The sequence below is a fragment of the Cavia porcellus genome, unplaced genomic scaffold, assembly GCF_034190915.1.
Source record: "Cavia porcellus strain 051 isolate PalLab524CR breed Dunkin Hartley unplaced genomic scaffold, mCavPor4.1 scaffold_15, whole genome shotgun sequence".
Classification (NCBI taxonomy): Eukaryota; Metazoa; Chordata; class Mammalia; order Rodentia; family Caviidae; genus Cavia; species Cavia porcellus.
In genome coordinates this window covers 5,744,262-5,760,465 of record NW_026947498.1, presented here as the reverse complement: position 1 = coordinate 5,760,465, position 16,204 = coordinate 5,744,262, and the positions used below count along the sequence as shown (strand labels likewise).

At 45.6% G+C, this 16,204-nt stretch overlaps 1 protein-coding gene across 1 annotated transcript in view; it reads left to right on the top strand.

Moving 5' to 3' along the window:
- Positions 1-15,995, top strand: part of Kcnj6 (potassium inwardly rectifying channel subfamily J member 6) — a 240,036-nt gene extending 224,041 nt beyond the window's left edge. The window contains exon 4 of the mRNA XM_003463932.5: positions 772-15,995. Coding sequence (XP_003463980.4) covers positions 772-1,097 — 326 coding nt within the window. The 3' untranslated portion in view covers positions 1,098-15,995. The remainder of the gene's footprint in view (positions 1-771) is intronic.
- Positions 15,996-16,204: the final 209 nt, after the last annotated feature.

Here is a 16,204-nt window from a genome sequence, read left to right as displayed (position 1 = left end):
AGGACATTAATGTCTCATAAGCCGCAGATGCCATGCCTACTTTTCTCAAGGAGAAGTCGGCCCTGAATGAGTGATTGGGTGTTTGTGTCCTCGCAGTTTCATCACAGAGATCTCTGACTCGGTGGAAAATGCACCGGTGGTTCTCTGGCTGTCCCGTGTCTGACAGCAAGTCTGTTGTGTAGCTGTCACTGTCGTTGCTAAGGAGACACTAGAGTCCCTTCCTTCTGCTGCTTCACACAGTATTCTGTGCAAACTTGAAAAACATTTCTCATCTTTACGAAGGAGAGAAAGACCGTCAGGTTGTCAGAGCCATGCCTGGGTGTCACAGCAGGGGTGGGCGGTGACACTGACCCATGGCCCCCAGCTTCAAGGCAGCCCAAGGGTGGCCCCGGCAGCCAGACTTAATGCTAGGCCTGTGACCAAAGACCGGGGCCTTTTAGGACTCAAGGCACTGCATGCAGAGGACCTGGGGTCCCCAAAGCATAGCCACAGGCAGGTGCGCCCCTGGGTGCATGGGCACCCTCGCTTTTCTGGGCAAGCGCTTGGGGGTATAGACCAGGGTGCTCTTCTATTGCTCCCCAGATTCCACCAGGGGTCTGAAGAGCTCCAGGCAGACGAGTGTGAGTGCACATGTGGGATGCCCTCCCCGGCACCCTCTCTGTGGGCCACAGTCTGCACAGTTGCAGGTGTAACACCCCCACCACCACTCAGCTGGGTCCCCCCCAGGAAGTCCAGCCTCACACTTACCCGATTCTCCTCCCCTACCCGCAGGGATGACCTGCCAGGCTCGGAGCTCCTACATCACGAGCGAGATCCTCTGGGGGTACCGTTTCACCCCGGTCCTGACGCTGGAGGACGGGTTCTACGAAGTCGACTACAACAGCTTCCACGAGACCTACGAGACCAGCACCCCGGCCCTCAGTGCCAAGGAGCTGGCCGAGCTGGCCAGCAGGGCGGAGCTGCCCCTCAGCTGGTCTGTGTCCAGCAAACTCAATCAGCATGCAGAACTGGAGACGGAGGAGGAAGACAAGAGCCCCGAGGAGCAGACAGAGCGGAACGGCGATGTGACGAACCTGGAGAGCGAATCCAAAGTGTAGAACCCGTGAGGCGCCGCCCTCCCAGCCCTACCCGTCTCTCCTCTCCTTTCCTGTCTGTCTCTCGTGCTTCTCGCTTTATTTCCTTACCTTTGATTTTGACATTGCTGGAAATCAAATCTTCAAGGTGTAAAAATACCTACCTGCCCTCTCTCAGTTGTTCAGATTGACAAGGTAGAGAGAACGCCCTGTGCCCTCTTCAGTGGCTCCAGCCTGGTCTCCTCCCCCAAAACACCGCCTTTTAACTTTTAGGGACAGCAGCTACTTTTACCTGCATGTTGTTTGTACGATCTGAGATCCCCCAAAGAGTGTGTCGAAGATTTCACTGGGGGTGCGGGGATGACAAGGGAGGCTCCGGTGCCTGTTTATCAGGAAGTCAGCAGTAGTGCCACCTCGGTTCTACAGATCCCAGCCCATTTTCTCAGCCGCAGAGTGAGGTGCTCTTCACCGCCCGGCGGCAGGCGTCACAGCCAGGAGTGCGCAGGAGAGGCCACTGTACATAGCTATGCTTCTGTAATTATTTTCTTTTGGCAATTAGAAATAAAACCCAGCATGTACAAAAGTACTGTAGAACAGGATTCTAAATAATGTACATAGATGTGTCATTCATGTAATTTTAGAGATACAACTTTAGACATAAGAAGAAGAAGAAGAAGAAGAAGAAGAAGAAGAAGAAGAAGAAGAAGAAGAAGAAGAAGAAGAAGAAGAAGAAAGATTCCCAGCATACAATAGGCATTTCTGTTTGGAGGTCTGTGTTTTTCCACATTTTTTAAGGCCTGGCCTTTGTTCTGGGTCCCTGCCCAGTAGCCCTTAGGGTACCTCTGTGTCCTCGCTGACCCTTTTGTTAAATCTAATAAGCCATAGGTCTGGTGGCAGTTGAGAGGTCTAGCAGATGGCAAGACCCACCACCAACACGCTGACATACTGTGCTGTGTTTACAAAACGGGCGTTTAAAAAAAAAAAAGATAACAAGGGTCTGGCTGACTTGCCTGGGGAGAATGCCAGGAACCGGACACTCTCTGGGATGTCACCAATGTCGCCCTGACGCTCTACCTGTGAGCTTTTGCCCTTTAGAATATGGGCATCTAGGAGAATTTTCTGCAAAACCACTAATTCTCCAGCTGTTCCACCCCTATAAGCATGAGGAACCACGGGCTTTAAAAGAAGACGCAGTGAGGTAGCAGGAGAGGTCTGGGTCTACAGCCTCGAAATTCAGAAACGCATGTCCCCCCACTGACCTTTCAAACGTGTGCTCCGCCTGGCGCTCTGAGAATGAGGTCTGGCCCGAACCTGGGGACCTATTCATCAGCATTTTTTGAATTGGGGCTTTTTTTTCTTGTTCTTCTTCTTTTCTTCTCCTTCTCCTTCTCCTTCTCCTTCTTCTAAGTTTTAAATTGCCAGAGTTCAGTGTTTGAAGATTAGATCAACCATCTTGGTGACTGTCTAAGCATCTCTTTAAAGCGTGCCACTATCTAAAAATCAAATCCAAAGTGTCTCTTGATCAAAAGAGAACAAACAAAAAATGGTAGCCTTAATTTATTTTAATGTGCAAAGAGGAAGGTAGGAAAGAAGGAAGGAAGAGGAAAGGGAAGAAGAGTACTTTGTACTGAAAATCTAAACTTCAGAAAGAAAGATGGCTAAGAAAAGAAAGAGAATCTTAGACAAAAAAAAACCTCAGGGCAGGTGGAGATTTTGCACTGTGACAGATCTTTCATATTAAGTTTTTGCATTTATAAACTGTTTGTTCCTTAACACAGTGGCCCATCATGAATATTCATTGAACGGATTCAAGTCTATTTTCAGCTCCTACAGCTGTACTCAGCTGAAGTCTTGAGCCCCGGAGGTGGAAGAGGTCAGAGCTGTCTGTCCTCAGCATCGCCCTCGCCTTCTCTGAGCAGGCTGCATGGGCCTTGGCTGTGGTCAGGGACCCTTTCACTGGAAAGGACGGCCCAGAGCTAAAGAGAGCGGCTCCTCTGCTGAGCATCGGGGTCTCTCCCGCGGCAGAGACCTGGCATCTCGGTACCCACTTCTTGGCTCTGGTTCTTTGGAAACTCAAGCTGGTGGCTATAGCCCTTCCCTGTTTTTGGCAGTTCACTCTTTGGCACCGGTTGTCTGTCTGTTGAGTCATGTTCGTCCATCCTGTGCACTCTTAGGAGGAAGTAGTCCAGGAGGAGAGAGCCCGAGACGCCTGCCACAGCCTGGCCTCATGGCAGCCTTACGAAGGGCACCCTGTCCTGTGGCACCAAGCGAGACAGAGTAGGGCCATGAAATGCCTACTTCACACTCTCTTGAAGATCCACTGGGCCTTTTAAAACCCCATTGCTAAGGCTCAAAGGACAAACACTTGCCGTGGCTGTGTTGGAATTGCAGCTTGGGGCCTGATGGTTTCTTCCCTGCCCTTGAGCTCCGAGACCCAAGACCTTGATGAGATCTGCACCGTGCCTGTTCTGGGTCTGTGACAGGGCACCCGCTGTCCCCCTGCCAATGTCGCTGGAGACAGAACTGGAACCAAATCTCTCACTTTTGTAATGCGAGCTCTGAATCTTCAAAGGAGGATGCTCGTGAAGGACCTTTTATTAGAATGTCCCTCTCACACATGTCTATTTTTCTACAGTTATCGAGAACACGGTTTAACAGTGTATTTTGTGTCAACTGTTAAAATTTGGACCTGAGAGAAGTTCGTTTCAGACTGCGTTTTCTAAGCAGTAAGTAGGGGCTGGGGTTTTTTGCATTAAGACAGCTCAACAAAACTGACCCCACAATTTCTACCCTTTCTACTCGACCTTATTCCTGCGCGTACTCTATTATCGAAACAAGCACTATGAAAATAAACACGTTGACTGGAACGGGACAATGCCCGTAACTGCCGGGGTCACTGTCGAGGAGGCGTTTCAGTCTGTTCGGTTGGTAGAGTTGGCAATTTTCCTTAAAGCCTGGCAGGATCTGTGACTTAGGTAAGAACCTTGAACTGCAGGTCCATTTGTCCCATAGGACACCAGGGTGATGGAGCAAAGTATTTCTAGAGCCAAGGGCAGGTAGAGCTGGAAGGGTGACCTGCCTGGGACCGAGCGGTCCTCAGAGTTTCCCACTTCTGCCCACCCAACACACTATCCAGTGGAAAGAGCCCCTGAAATCAGCTTCACGCGATTAAGTCGCTGCGTGATTGGCTGTCCCCCAGGGCAAGCATCTCTTTTGCACTAACCCACTTGGGATGGCTGTAAAGGCAGCCCAGCCCTTTTACATTTGTTCCACACACGGCGTTCCAGCGTGGCTGTCCCCGCCACCACTACATCCACCCAGCCATACACGCTCATCCCCTGCTGCCTCCGCCCCGTCCCTCTCTTCTCTTTCCCTTGCTGTCTGGTTCCAAACCTACCAATCCAGTTCAGTATCATTGTTTCCCTAACAGAAATCCAGCCGTTGTCCCTGAAAATGTCAACGTATTTCTAAGCACAAGTCCGTCTTACAGGGATAACCATACCAGGGCCCTAACACGGTAGTCCTGACTTCATTTAAAAGTCTCAATTTTTAAGTCTCCAAATGCTTTCCTCTCCTATATTTCTTAACAGTTCTAGTTTTTTGCTTTCCCCCATCCCTGTTTCTTGGTTTTGTTTTTGTTTTTTTGAGTTTAGATTTAAACCAGTATCACTGGGCTATTCAGACACTCTTGGCAGAAGGCGGCAAAGGTAGAGAACAAGGCATAAGAACGTGGTGGGAATTCCGTGACCACACTGGGAGGAGCCTCAATAGGTAGCGGCCTCTAAACAGCCTGCTGACCCCCAGTCTTTCTGTCCTTGAACTGGGTGATTCTCTGTGTGATGCTACAGAGGCAGGAGGATGACTGTCAGTGAAACACACTACACACACGGCAGAGGTTACCGGCTAGATGATTTCCTTCCAGTGGGTGGCTGAGAAACTGAAAAACAAAGGCTATGATATTATGTTACAGTACGGCCACGTAATACTGTCTTGTTTCTAGACTTAATGGCCAACATATATTTAAGAAAATGTTATCCTTTGATTTATAATTGAACGAAATGCATTTCTTTCCAAAATTTCTGCCCTTAATGTCTTGAAGGGCTTTTGGACAGAGTGTACACCGAGAAGCCAAAATTCTATCAGGGATTGCACAATAATAACAGAACAATATTGCACCTGACATTGTGTGGGAAATTTCAAGCACCCAGGCAAATCATCTCATTGAATTCTAACCCCCATGGGAGGCTGAATATTATAATGTACGTTGTTATAGATGGAAAACTACGGTAAAATAAGTAATTTCCCCAAGGTTACAAGACCAGAAAATCATTGCTTGTGGTATCAAATCCATGTCACAAACTTATAAGCCAGGGGCTCTTTTTACTACCAGAAAAAGAAGAAAAAAAAACAAGTTTGGTAAACCCGAAACTGGCCTGCTGCCTGTTGTGACCTAAGATAGATGTTTCCATTTATAAATGGTTAGGGGAACAAAGACTATTTTGTGACATACAAAAATCACATGAAATTTAAATTCCAGCGTCCACAAATGGAGCCCAGCCAGACCATTTATTTATGCTTTGCCTGTGGCTGCTTACAACCTCCCCGCGCAGAGCTGAGTAATTGCAGCAGGGAGCATATGGCCGGCAAAGACTGAAATATTTACTAGCTAGCTCTTTGCAGAGAAAGCTCATCCCCAGCCCCTGCACTGTATTATTTAGTAGTATTAATCATTGAGTGCTTAAGAGTACTAATAGTACTCCTGGGACTTGTACTGTACCCTAAGACACTCCTAAGAAGCATGGAAGAATGGACTGGTTTCCGGTATAAATCTATTGGAGTCACCCCAGTCTGTCCTGGGGAAACAGAAGGCATCTCTGGATGAAGGGGTGCCTGCTCTGCAGGCCTCGCAAAGCCAACGCTCTGGTGCAGCTCACAGGAAGGAGGCTTCCTTTTCTTGCTGTCCTGCTCCAGGGGCCCAGTGGCCTTGTCACACACCAACCGGCCTCCTCCCTCCCCGCCGTGGCCGCTGTCTTTCCCTCTCTTGGAGAAGATCTAACAAGGCCTTTGAGATGTCTATTTCCTTGCTAGTTCCGTCCAGCCTACAGCTCAGCACTGTTGGATGTGGGAAAGGTGGCCCTTGGACGACCACATCTGTGCGATGGCTCAGCCTCTGTGGCCACTCAGAGGTCTAACGTGCGAATCAGAAACTGAACACTTCCCTTGGAAACCCAGGAGGTTCACTCCTCGGGCAGAGAAGGGCTGCAGAGGGCTGGTGGATGAAGCACAGGTAACGATCGGGAACCGCGGAAACACTGGATGGATGAGATCCATACGGTGAGGTTTGGGCTTTAGTGTCACTGACTTGAACTCACTTACATTCTAAGAAAGCATCCTGATGCCAGACATAGTCGGCCAAGTTGAGTTCTTGATTAGTTCGATCAAAAGCATATCAAGTTCTCTTATGGGCATTTTCCTGGAAATTAGACAGGAAAGAAAATATTTTGTCATGAATCCTTGTGTGTTGTTGCAGATAAACGGGGATTTGGTCTCATGTCTAAAAGTAAATCGACCGTGGTGTCTTCAAAACAGACTCTACAAACGCTTGGGACCCCTCACCCTCACGGAAGAGCAATAAACCAGAGTGGGGGGAAGAAATCTCCAAGTGCAACACCATAAAACTTAAGTAAAATGTAAAAGGAGCCAAACTTTTACCTGGCCACTTTGCCTTGGCAGAAGAAAGCTTCCTGTATCCACCTAGTTGAAATAGAGTGCTAGAGAAGGAAGGCAAAATACTTTTAAACCCCACAAGAATAGTTCATTGGGGTGACCGTGTGATCAGTATGGAGGTTTATCACTAAGGAAATGTGTCTGTAAAGACACCCCATCCTAGACATAATCCTAACGTGCACTATGGTTGGGCGGAGAATCCAGATTACGTGGCTCTCACTTTCAAATGAAATGTACTCTCTGTCAAAGCGTAATTGGCCATCTCGAGATTAAGGCTCAGTACCCGTTGTATTAACAATGGTCATAAATGCTGTGAATCGCCTTGGCCAATCTTTATAAAAAACAAGAAGGGCTGTTCTTCTCAGGCAATGTAAATACCCACTACCAACAAACACTAGTGAACTAACCACGTGATTTATCATCATTTCTAAAATTTTAATAGAAACCTTACAATGCTCATACAAGGAGCAAGATATCCCAGGAGCATAAGATCAGACTCCTGGTGACGCAGAGCCCCGGGCTGGGCTGAGTGTCTGCGTGTATCTGTGTTAGGTCTGTGACCCCCAAACACCAGCAGGACAAATGGTCAGCATGAGTTACAGAGCTGGAGTCCAGCCAGCTGTACATGAGCTGAGCCTCTGGTCTTCAGACATTGTCCTCAAAGGAGGGAAGGACCACGGTCCTCAGATCTGGTCAAGGCAGGATCCACCCTGGCATCATCTCTCAGCATCACTGACTCTGGAAGTGGGTACAGGCAAAGCCCTCTCTCCCCCAGCCTCAGTCAGGATTGGTAGCCAAGCCCACCTGCTGAGGTCACTCTGCATGAGCAGGAGACGATGAACTTGTGACATGGCTGCTGGGGACCCTACATCTAAGCTCACCTTAGCCAGGTCCCTGACCCTGCAGAATACCCGCAGAGTCTGCAGTGGTGGCTTCTCAAAACCCTCAGTGTCCACTAACCATCAGAGTGACCCACCCCTGTAAAAACCCTAGTAAAATAATATACAGCAAAAATGGAGCATAAACAACTGACTTTCCCAGTGCAGTCACCAAAGTATTTTTGTGGAGTTTTTCTCTTCAAATACCTAATTCTTCACTCTCTAGAAATTCTCCCTTTGGGCTATCATGGTGACAGACTCAGCCTGTCACCAACACCACCTTCCTGTTCCCATTTTTTAAGAAAGTCTGGTGATTTGATCTGTTTAAACCCACTCCACCATGGACAAAAACTCTGTCCTGGTTTCCCCCTGCGGGTCACCAAGTGAGAACAGCAGGTCAAGGGTCCCACCCTCACCCACAAGGCTCTCCCCTGGACTGCGACACAAGAGGCTGTCCCCAGGGGCCCCCACCCAGCTTTCTCCTGACCTCAGAGGTCCATCCAAGCGCCCTGCCCTGCTGCTCTTCCTTGGGGTCTCTCCTCATTTCACTGCCAAAATGTGACCTGCCTGGCCCCTTCTGTCTGAGGGGTGATTTCATCCTGGATCAGTACCCCCCTGTAAAAAGATAGCCACACGGGCAATGCACAGAGGGCTTTGCCATGATCCAGATAGCTGCCTGCTGGCACAGTGATCCTTCCCCTCCTGCAGTCTGCACATACCGTGCTCTGGGGAGAACACCGGGCACTCATGGGGAAACCCAGGAGATGCAGATGGCTGCTGCCATGGCAACCCCCAGCCTATCTGCAGGGACCTCTCTGGTGCAGACTGGAGGCAGCTGGCGGCCAGGGACTGAGGCTCCTGGGTGCTCCACCTACACACAGCCTTGGGGGGCACCAGGGAGACAGGCAGGACCCCCACAAACATTCCTCTTCCTGCTCACCATTGCTCGCATTTAATAATGACTACACTGCTTCTAAAAAGCTATTCTTTAATTTTTTTAAGCTACTCTTTAAACAGTCCTTCCCACACCACACACACACACACCTTGCACACAAACTGCAGGAAATTCCAGCTCAGGGACACTTTAGAGGAACAGAGTGAGCAGAGGGTCTGCTTGCAGGAGAGTGATGGATCTCTGATTCTGCCCACAGTAGGGGGCGCCTCTATAGATTCCAGAGTGTGAAGCTGGCCTGGTGGGCTTGTTGGGTCTGCACTGGGCATAGAGCACAGATGAGAATTTTCTACAACCTAGATGGTAACAGCGGGCACCTCCTTTCTAGCTCTGTCACAGCAGGCATCAACAGCACACATGGCATTTCCAGATCTGTCCCCTGGTACACAGCACGATGACGGCGTTCTCAGACCTCTGTAACTAACGCATTAGCTCACAAATCTAACACTGCCTCCCCGTGCACAGGTATACACACACACACACACACACACACACACCTGAATACACACATTTACACACATACACGCACACGTACTCAAACACACACATTCCCATACATACTTCTTTTCAGCCACGGGTGAGCTGGTTCTTATAAGTAAATTTTTAGGAAGCCCAAGCCTTAAGAGTGACAATCACATTTCCCCCACTGTCGCTGTGGTTCCTTTTTTTAACTTCCCTCAACTCACAGGCCATGGTCATAAAACAGCCTTTCTTTCTCAGCTTTCTGGACACCTTGGACTCACATTAGGAGAACAGAATTCTGGTCCTGCCCCCAGATGAGCTGTGAGTTCCTGCATAACTCACTGGACTGCTCTGAAAACATTTTTCTCCTCTTATTCTTCTAGTAATCGATAAATTATCTTTTTGAGAGCACCTTTAGGTTCGTAACAAAATTAAGCAGAAAGTAATTCTGATTTGCCCCCTGAGCCCCATCACAGCACACCAGAGTGGTGTGTCCGTTCCAGGTGATAAATGCACTCACTTTCGGGGCAGTGCATTCCATGGTTTGGGCACATGTATAATGACGTGGATCCACCAATACAGTTTCTCACAGAGTAGTTTTGCTGTCCGGAAGATGCTCTGTGCTCTCTTTATCTCTGTCCAGCCCCAGTGGTAGCAACTTCCGTAGTCTCTACAATTTTGTCTTTTGCAGAATGTCAGGTAGTTGACACTGCACGATCCATAGCCTTTTCAGATCAGACGCTCTCACTTGATGATGTGCATTAGGTTTCTCCATGTATGGGCAGATCTTTTATTTTTAGCACTAAGCAACATTTCATTTGCACTGAACCACGGTTTGTCCATTCACTACTTAAGGAGATCTCGGTTGCCTCCAAGTTCGGGCAGTTATGGGTAAATCTCCTCTGTACATCTGTGTAGGTTTCTGCATGGATAAGTTTCCAGTTTATCTGGAAGGAACACGTTTGTGCTACTGTAATGCCATGACTACACTTAGTTTAGAAGAAGCTAGCAAACTGCCTCTCAGAGGGGCTCTACCCTTTTGGACTCTGAACTACAATTCCTGATGCCCCACACCCTCATCAGCATTTGACGTTATCAAAGTTTTGAGTTTTAGCCGTTCCGATAAGTGTGCAGTCTATTTCACTGCAGTCTCAATCTGCAATTGCTACTGACACACAAGGATAAACACCCTTTTCTCAGCTTCCTTTCCATTTCTATATCCCTTCCCATGAAGATGTCTGCCTTGGTCTTTTGTCTGTTTCATAATTAGCTGTTCGTTGTCTCACTGTTGAGTTTTGAAAGCTCTTTGTATATTTTGAATAATAGCTCTTTACCAGAGGTATCTTTTGCAAATATTTTCTCCCAATCTTGTGACTTACCTTGTCATTCTCTGACATTGTTTCTGCAGGACAGAAGCTTATCCACCTAATTAAATCTAGTTTATCATTCACGGATCATACTCAAGATTCTCTAAATTTTCTCCTCTGTTATCTTCTAGAGGCTTTATGATTTTGCATTTTACATTAGATCTGTAGTCAGTTTTCATGAAGCGTGTGCGTGCAGGCTATTTTTCCTAACATGGATGTTCAATTGTTCCAACACCTTTTACTGAAAAGACTATCTTTTCCCCTTTGTCGAAAATAAGCCTTTGCTTCTTTGTTGAAGATTAGTTACCTGTATTTATGCAAATCTATTTACGGAATCTCAATCCCTTTCTTTTGGCTTATATGCCCATTCTTTTGCCAAAACTAAATTGTCTTAATTATCATAAATTTACATGAAGTCTTGAGGTCTAGTGCTATCAGTCTTCTGGTTTGGTGTTGCTTCTCCAGTAACGCGTTGTCTACTCTAGATCTTTTCATTTCTACATGAAAACTTTAGAATTGGTTTGTATTCATAAAGCACCCGGTGGGGTATTTGATTGGCAATTGATGAATCTGTAGATCAAGCTGGAGGAGCAGACTCCTTGACACACTGAGACTTCCTTTTCAGGTACACAGAACGCATCGCCACTTCTTTACATTTTCTTAATGACTTTCATCAGAGTTTTATAATTTTCCTCACACAGATCTTGCATATGTTTCATTAGATTTATACCTAAGCATTTCACTTGAAGGTTACTAATTTAAAAGATAATGTACTTTTAATCTTGAATTCCACTGTTCATAGATGGTATACAAGAAAGCAATTATTTTTGCATGTTAATTTTCCATCATGTAACCTTGCTATAATGGATTATTTCAAAAATAGGAGAGTTTCATCAATTCTTTTAGATTTTCTACATAGGGAATCACATCATCTGCAAACAAGGCTTTGTGGACTCTTTCCCAGTCAGGATACCTATTAGTTCCTTTTCTCATCTTATTTTATTAAACAAGGTTTTCAGGGCCATGCTGAAAAGCGGTGCTGAACCAGGCACAGTGGCACAGCCTGCAAGTCCAGCCCCTCGGGAGGCTGAGACGGCAGGATTGGGAGTTCAAGGTCGGTCAAGCAAAGGTGGAGAGAACCCGCCTCAAAAAAGCAAGCAAGGTATCCAGGCATGGCAGCACACACCTATAATCCCAGCACTCGGCAGGCTGAGGCAGGAGGACTGCTGCGTGTTTGAGGTTAGCCTGGGCTACATAATGAGTTCAAGGCCAGCCTAAACTTCATAGCAAAATTCTGCATCAAAAAGACAGAAAGAAAGAAAGAAAGAAAGAAAGAAAGAAAGAAAGAAAGAAAGAAGGAAAGAAGGAAGGAAGGAAGGAAGGAAGGAAGGAAAGAAAGAAAGAAAGAAAGAAAGAAAGAAAGAAAGAAAGAAAGAAAGAACAATGAGAAGAGACCTCTGCTTTGTTCCTGATCTTATTTTAGTGAGAAAGTTCCAAGTTTCTCACCTTTGAATAGATGACACCTAAAAAGTTTTCTTGAATACACTTATCAGGTAGTGGAATTGTTCCATTATTCCTAATTTGTGGAGGCTTTTTACCATGAATCATTATTTAGATTTATTAAGTGATTTTTCTGCATCTATTGATATGATCATACAATTTTGTTTATTAGTCTGTTAATGTGGGTTGTACTAATTGGTTTTTGAATGTTAAACCAGCCATATTTACCTGGAATAAATTCCTTTTGATTATGCCACATAATTCTTTTACCACTTTGTTGGATTCAGTTTGCAAACATGTTACTGAACATTTCTGTCTCTACATTCATGAGAGGTTGATCTGAAGTTTTCTCTTCTTATAGTATCTTGGTTTGGTTTTGGTACTAGGTAACAGTAGATTTCCAGAATGAGTTCAAAAGTGTTCCCTCTATTTCTGTCTTATAAAAGAGATTATAAAGATTAGGTATAATTTCTTCCTCAACTGTTTGGTAGAATTCATTAGTGAACTTATCTGGGCCTAGTGCTTTTTGTTTGGGAAAGTTATTAATCATTTACTCCAATTTTTAATAAATATAGGCCTATTCAGATTATTTCTTCTGGTATTAGTTTTGGCGTTTCACCTAGGTTATCAATTTGGTAGGCAAAGGATTGTTCATAACTTTCCTTCGTTAGCCTATCAACGTCTATGAGGTCTGTAGTGATGCCTCTTGTTTTGTTTCTGATATTAGTAATTCCCAGTCTCTCTCTCTCTCTGTCTCTCATTGATTTTTTTAAAAGAACCCATTTTGAGTTCCCCCCACTGATTTTTAATGGAGTTCCTGCCTTTAACTTCATCCATCACTGCTCTAATTTTTATTTATTTCCATCTGCTCACTTTGAATTTAATTTGCTCTTTTCCTGAGATGCAAGCTTAGATGATTGCTTTCTGATCATCTTTTCTAATAGTCATTCAATACTATCAATTTCTAAGGACTGCTTTCACTGTATAAATTGTATTAATATCTCCATGTAGTTCACAATATTTTTAATCTCTCTAGAGATTTCTTTATTAAAATTATGCCACTTAATCTTAAAGAGTGCGAAGATTTTTCATCTGTCTTTCTGTTTTTAATTTCTACCTTAACTCCTTTATGATCTAAGGACAGATGCTGTAGGATTTCTGAACTGTAAATGTGTTAAAGTGTGTTTTGTGGTCCAGACTGCAGTGTTTCTTGATGAACACTCCCTGACCTTGAGAAGGACATGCAGCCTGCTGCTAGTTTCCCTGTCTTGCTCAGCAGGCATCTGCACTCCACAGGCTCCACTTCTGAGACTTTAATATCAGTTCCAACCCACACTCAGCAGCTCAGGTCTACACCGCTAAACGGGCCCGTATGAGTTTTTAAGTCTTATCCTTTTTATGATTTCCCTGGTTCCTTTGCTAATAGCAGTGAAATTCAACTACCAACCACACACTTATTTCCAGCAGCCCCTTGCAAACCACATCTCCCTCCCTCCTCTGCTACACTAACCCTGGCAGCAGGTGGACGAGATGGGAGGTAGTAACCTCCTAGGTAAGCACTGTGGGCTCCTCTGTGCAGAAAATGCCCCAGTGAAGACTAGCATCACTGATAGAAATTAACTGCACAATCGCACAGCCGCCGCTTGAGGCTCATTCGTGACGTTCCAACAGGTCATTGGCAACTTGTTTTTCACTTTGTTTTGTTTAATGGTTGAGTCTGTCTGTTTGTTTGTTTGTTTGTTTGTTGAGACTCCTGTTACACAGCCCAGGTTGCCTTGCACTTGCTATGTGGCACAGGCTGGCCTCAGACTCACAATCCTCCTGTCTCTTCCTCCTAAGTACTGAGGTTACAGGCGTGCGACACTACCCCGGCGTTTCCTGGCCTTGTTTTTGACCTGAATCTAACGCTCTTCTCCCTGAAACATGCATCTAGGACCTCAGGCAAAAACACACATGAAAGCAAATAGAAGATAATTAAGGAAGCAAAAACCTTAAACCATAATGATATTGTAATTCCGCTACTCTATTCTAGCCATCTTCCCTTCTTATATGTATCACTGTGCTCTGCTTCATTTTAATCATATAGAAATAGTGAGATTTAGTAGCTGTTTTCTTCCTGTCAAGTGAACAAGAATTGAAAGAAATTAATTCTGTCTTTCCTAATAAAATAGCATAATATAATACTAAGGCCCAAAATATTCTCTCTGGCCTAATACAATGTAAGAGCCAATTCCTAACATAGAAAAAAAAATATTCCAGGAGGTTCTGCCATGCAAAAGTCTACAGTGGTGCCCAAGTTTCAATAGTTGCTTTAATTGTAAATCTGTGAAACTTTAGAGTGAGATGAACTGGTTTGGAGGTTGCATGGTTGTGAACTTTTGTGTTTCCTTTGACCAGAATTTCTCTCTCACCCGCACACAGAACTTGTCAGAACAAAATGATCTTAAAAATTAATTAATTAATGGCTAGATGCAGATACACAAGCTTTCTTTTTATCCCCAGCCACTTTCCTAAGAACTTAAGTTTTTGATCAAACGCTTACATCCTGCAGAGAAATAGTGTTTGGTTGCCACGGTGCAGGGAAGCCCATCAATGCTGGGAGCTGGAACACATTACCATGTTTGTTCTCCAGGGATCCAGCACCCACCTTAACCTAGACCAGGATGAAATCAGAAAGCCGTCTGATGGCCCCGCATCAGTGCTCCAAATACACATTCACCTGACTGAAAGTTGGCCACAAATCCTTAGAGAACCCTTCTGATGCAGCCAGTGATGCCTATGCGAGAGTGTGGACTCTGGGGCAGTAATACCCATCCACAGTCCCCAGCAGGCCCACCGCTTACCATGCGACACCACTATGCTGCCTGCGTGGAAGCCTGTGAACAAATGCTGGTTCCACTTCACACTTGGAGAAACTGAGTCTAGCGTTAGGAAGGAGACAACGCAGTCCACAGTAGTAGGTATGACAAATGTGCTGGGATGCACCAGAAGCAGAGGAGCTTCTGTGTAAGCAGTAGGAGATGGTTCAGAGGGAAGGGAGGGTTGTATTCTGACGTCACTTCGAGCCGGGCGGGCTTTGGAGGAGACAGATCCAAGGGGGGAGGCACTTCGGTGTCAGGACCCAGCATAGGAGGGGCCCAGAGACCAGAGACTTCTGCCCCGGGGAGAATGCTTAGGCCAGCTGACACAGGGTGGGTGGCTCACCGTGAGGTCTGATAAAACGTGCATTTGGAAACTGGTGCTGAACCGTAGGAGACGTGGAACTCCAGGCTACAGAACATGACTGAGGAAGGGGTGTCATCAGAGAAGCTATTCATAAACATGCCATAATGCTGAAAAGGGATCTCCAGTCTTTAGGATGGGACGAAAATAACACTTTTCACTGAAAAAAAGCAAACCATCCTTGGACGTAACCGGGAAGCCCTCTAAAGGGATTCAGTGAATCCTTGAAAAACAGAAAGAAACTAAGGAAACTCCAGCCGTGTGTAGTTAGTTACATGCTTACTACATGTCTAGCAAAATCATAACCAGATTTGCTGAAGGAGGGAAGTGCAGATGCTGAAACAAACAGTATACAAAACACAGTTTTCCCTGACCCTTTAGAGTTAAATAGAAATTTTAAAAAATAAGGAATTTCATCTTTCAAAAAATCCTGCCAAGGCTTCTGACTTTTCTTCATGATCAAGTAACTAAGATTTGTTTCTGAGGTCAAATTGTCACTACGCTTCTTCAAAAGCAAAGCCAGGTCGAGTTCTAGTACTAGTTTGGCTCCTGCCCCTCCTTCTGGTCCTCCTGTGAGTCCCTCGCCTCCACTCCAAGTAACGTCTGTGCACGGACGAGACAAAAGCATGCTCACTGCGAAAGCACAAATTATGTATTGAGAAATCACTACAATGCCAAAATTTTTTAGAATAAAAATGAATACAAATATATAATATATATATCTTTAAGAACTCGCTGTGTTAGGGAAACTGTTTACATATTGAGGAGTTCCTCTTTTTTTTGACTGGAACAAATAAAAACAAATTTGATATGGCCTCGGTTTCTTCTTCTCCGTGTGTGTACTGAGAAGCTGACAATTTTGCCGCAGGTGGGAGAATGAGCTATTTTGAGTGTGCCGCCCCTGCTCTGCACACTCAGGATGTCAGCCCCTCCACCCAGGGTCCAAGGACAGCATCTTTGAGTTGAGTTGTGTCTTAGTTGTTTTCCTTGTCACCGAGACACAATACCTGACCCCAGCTTACA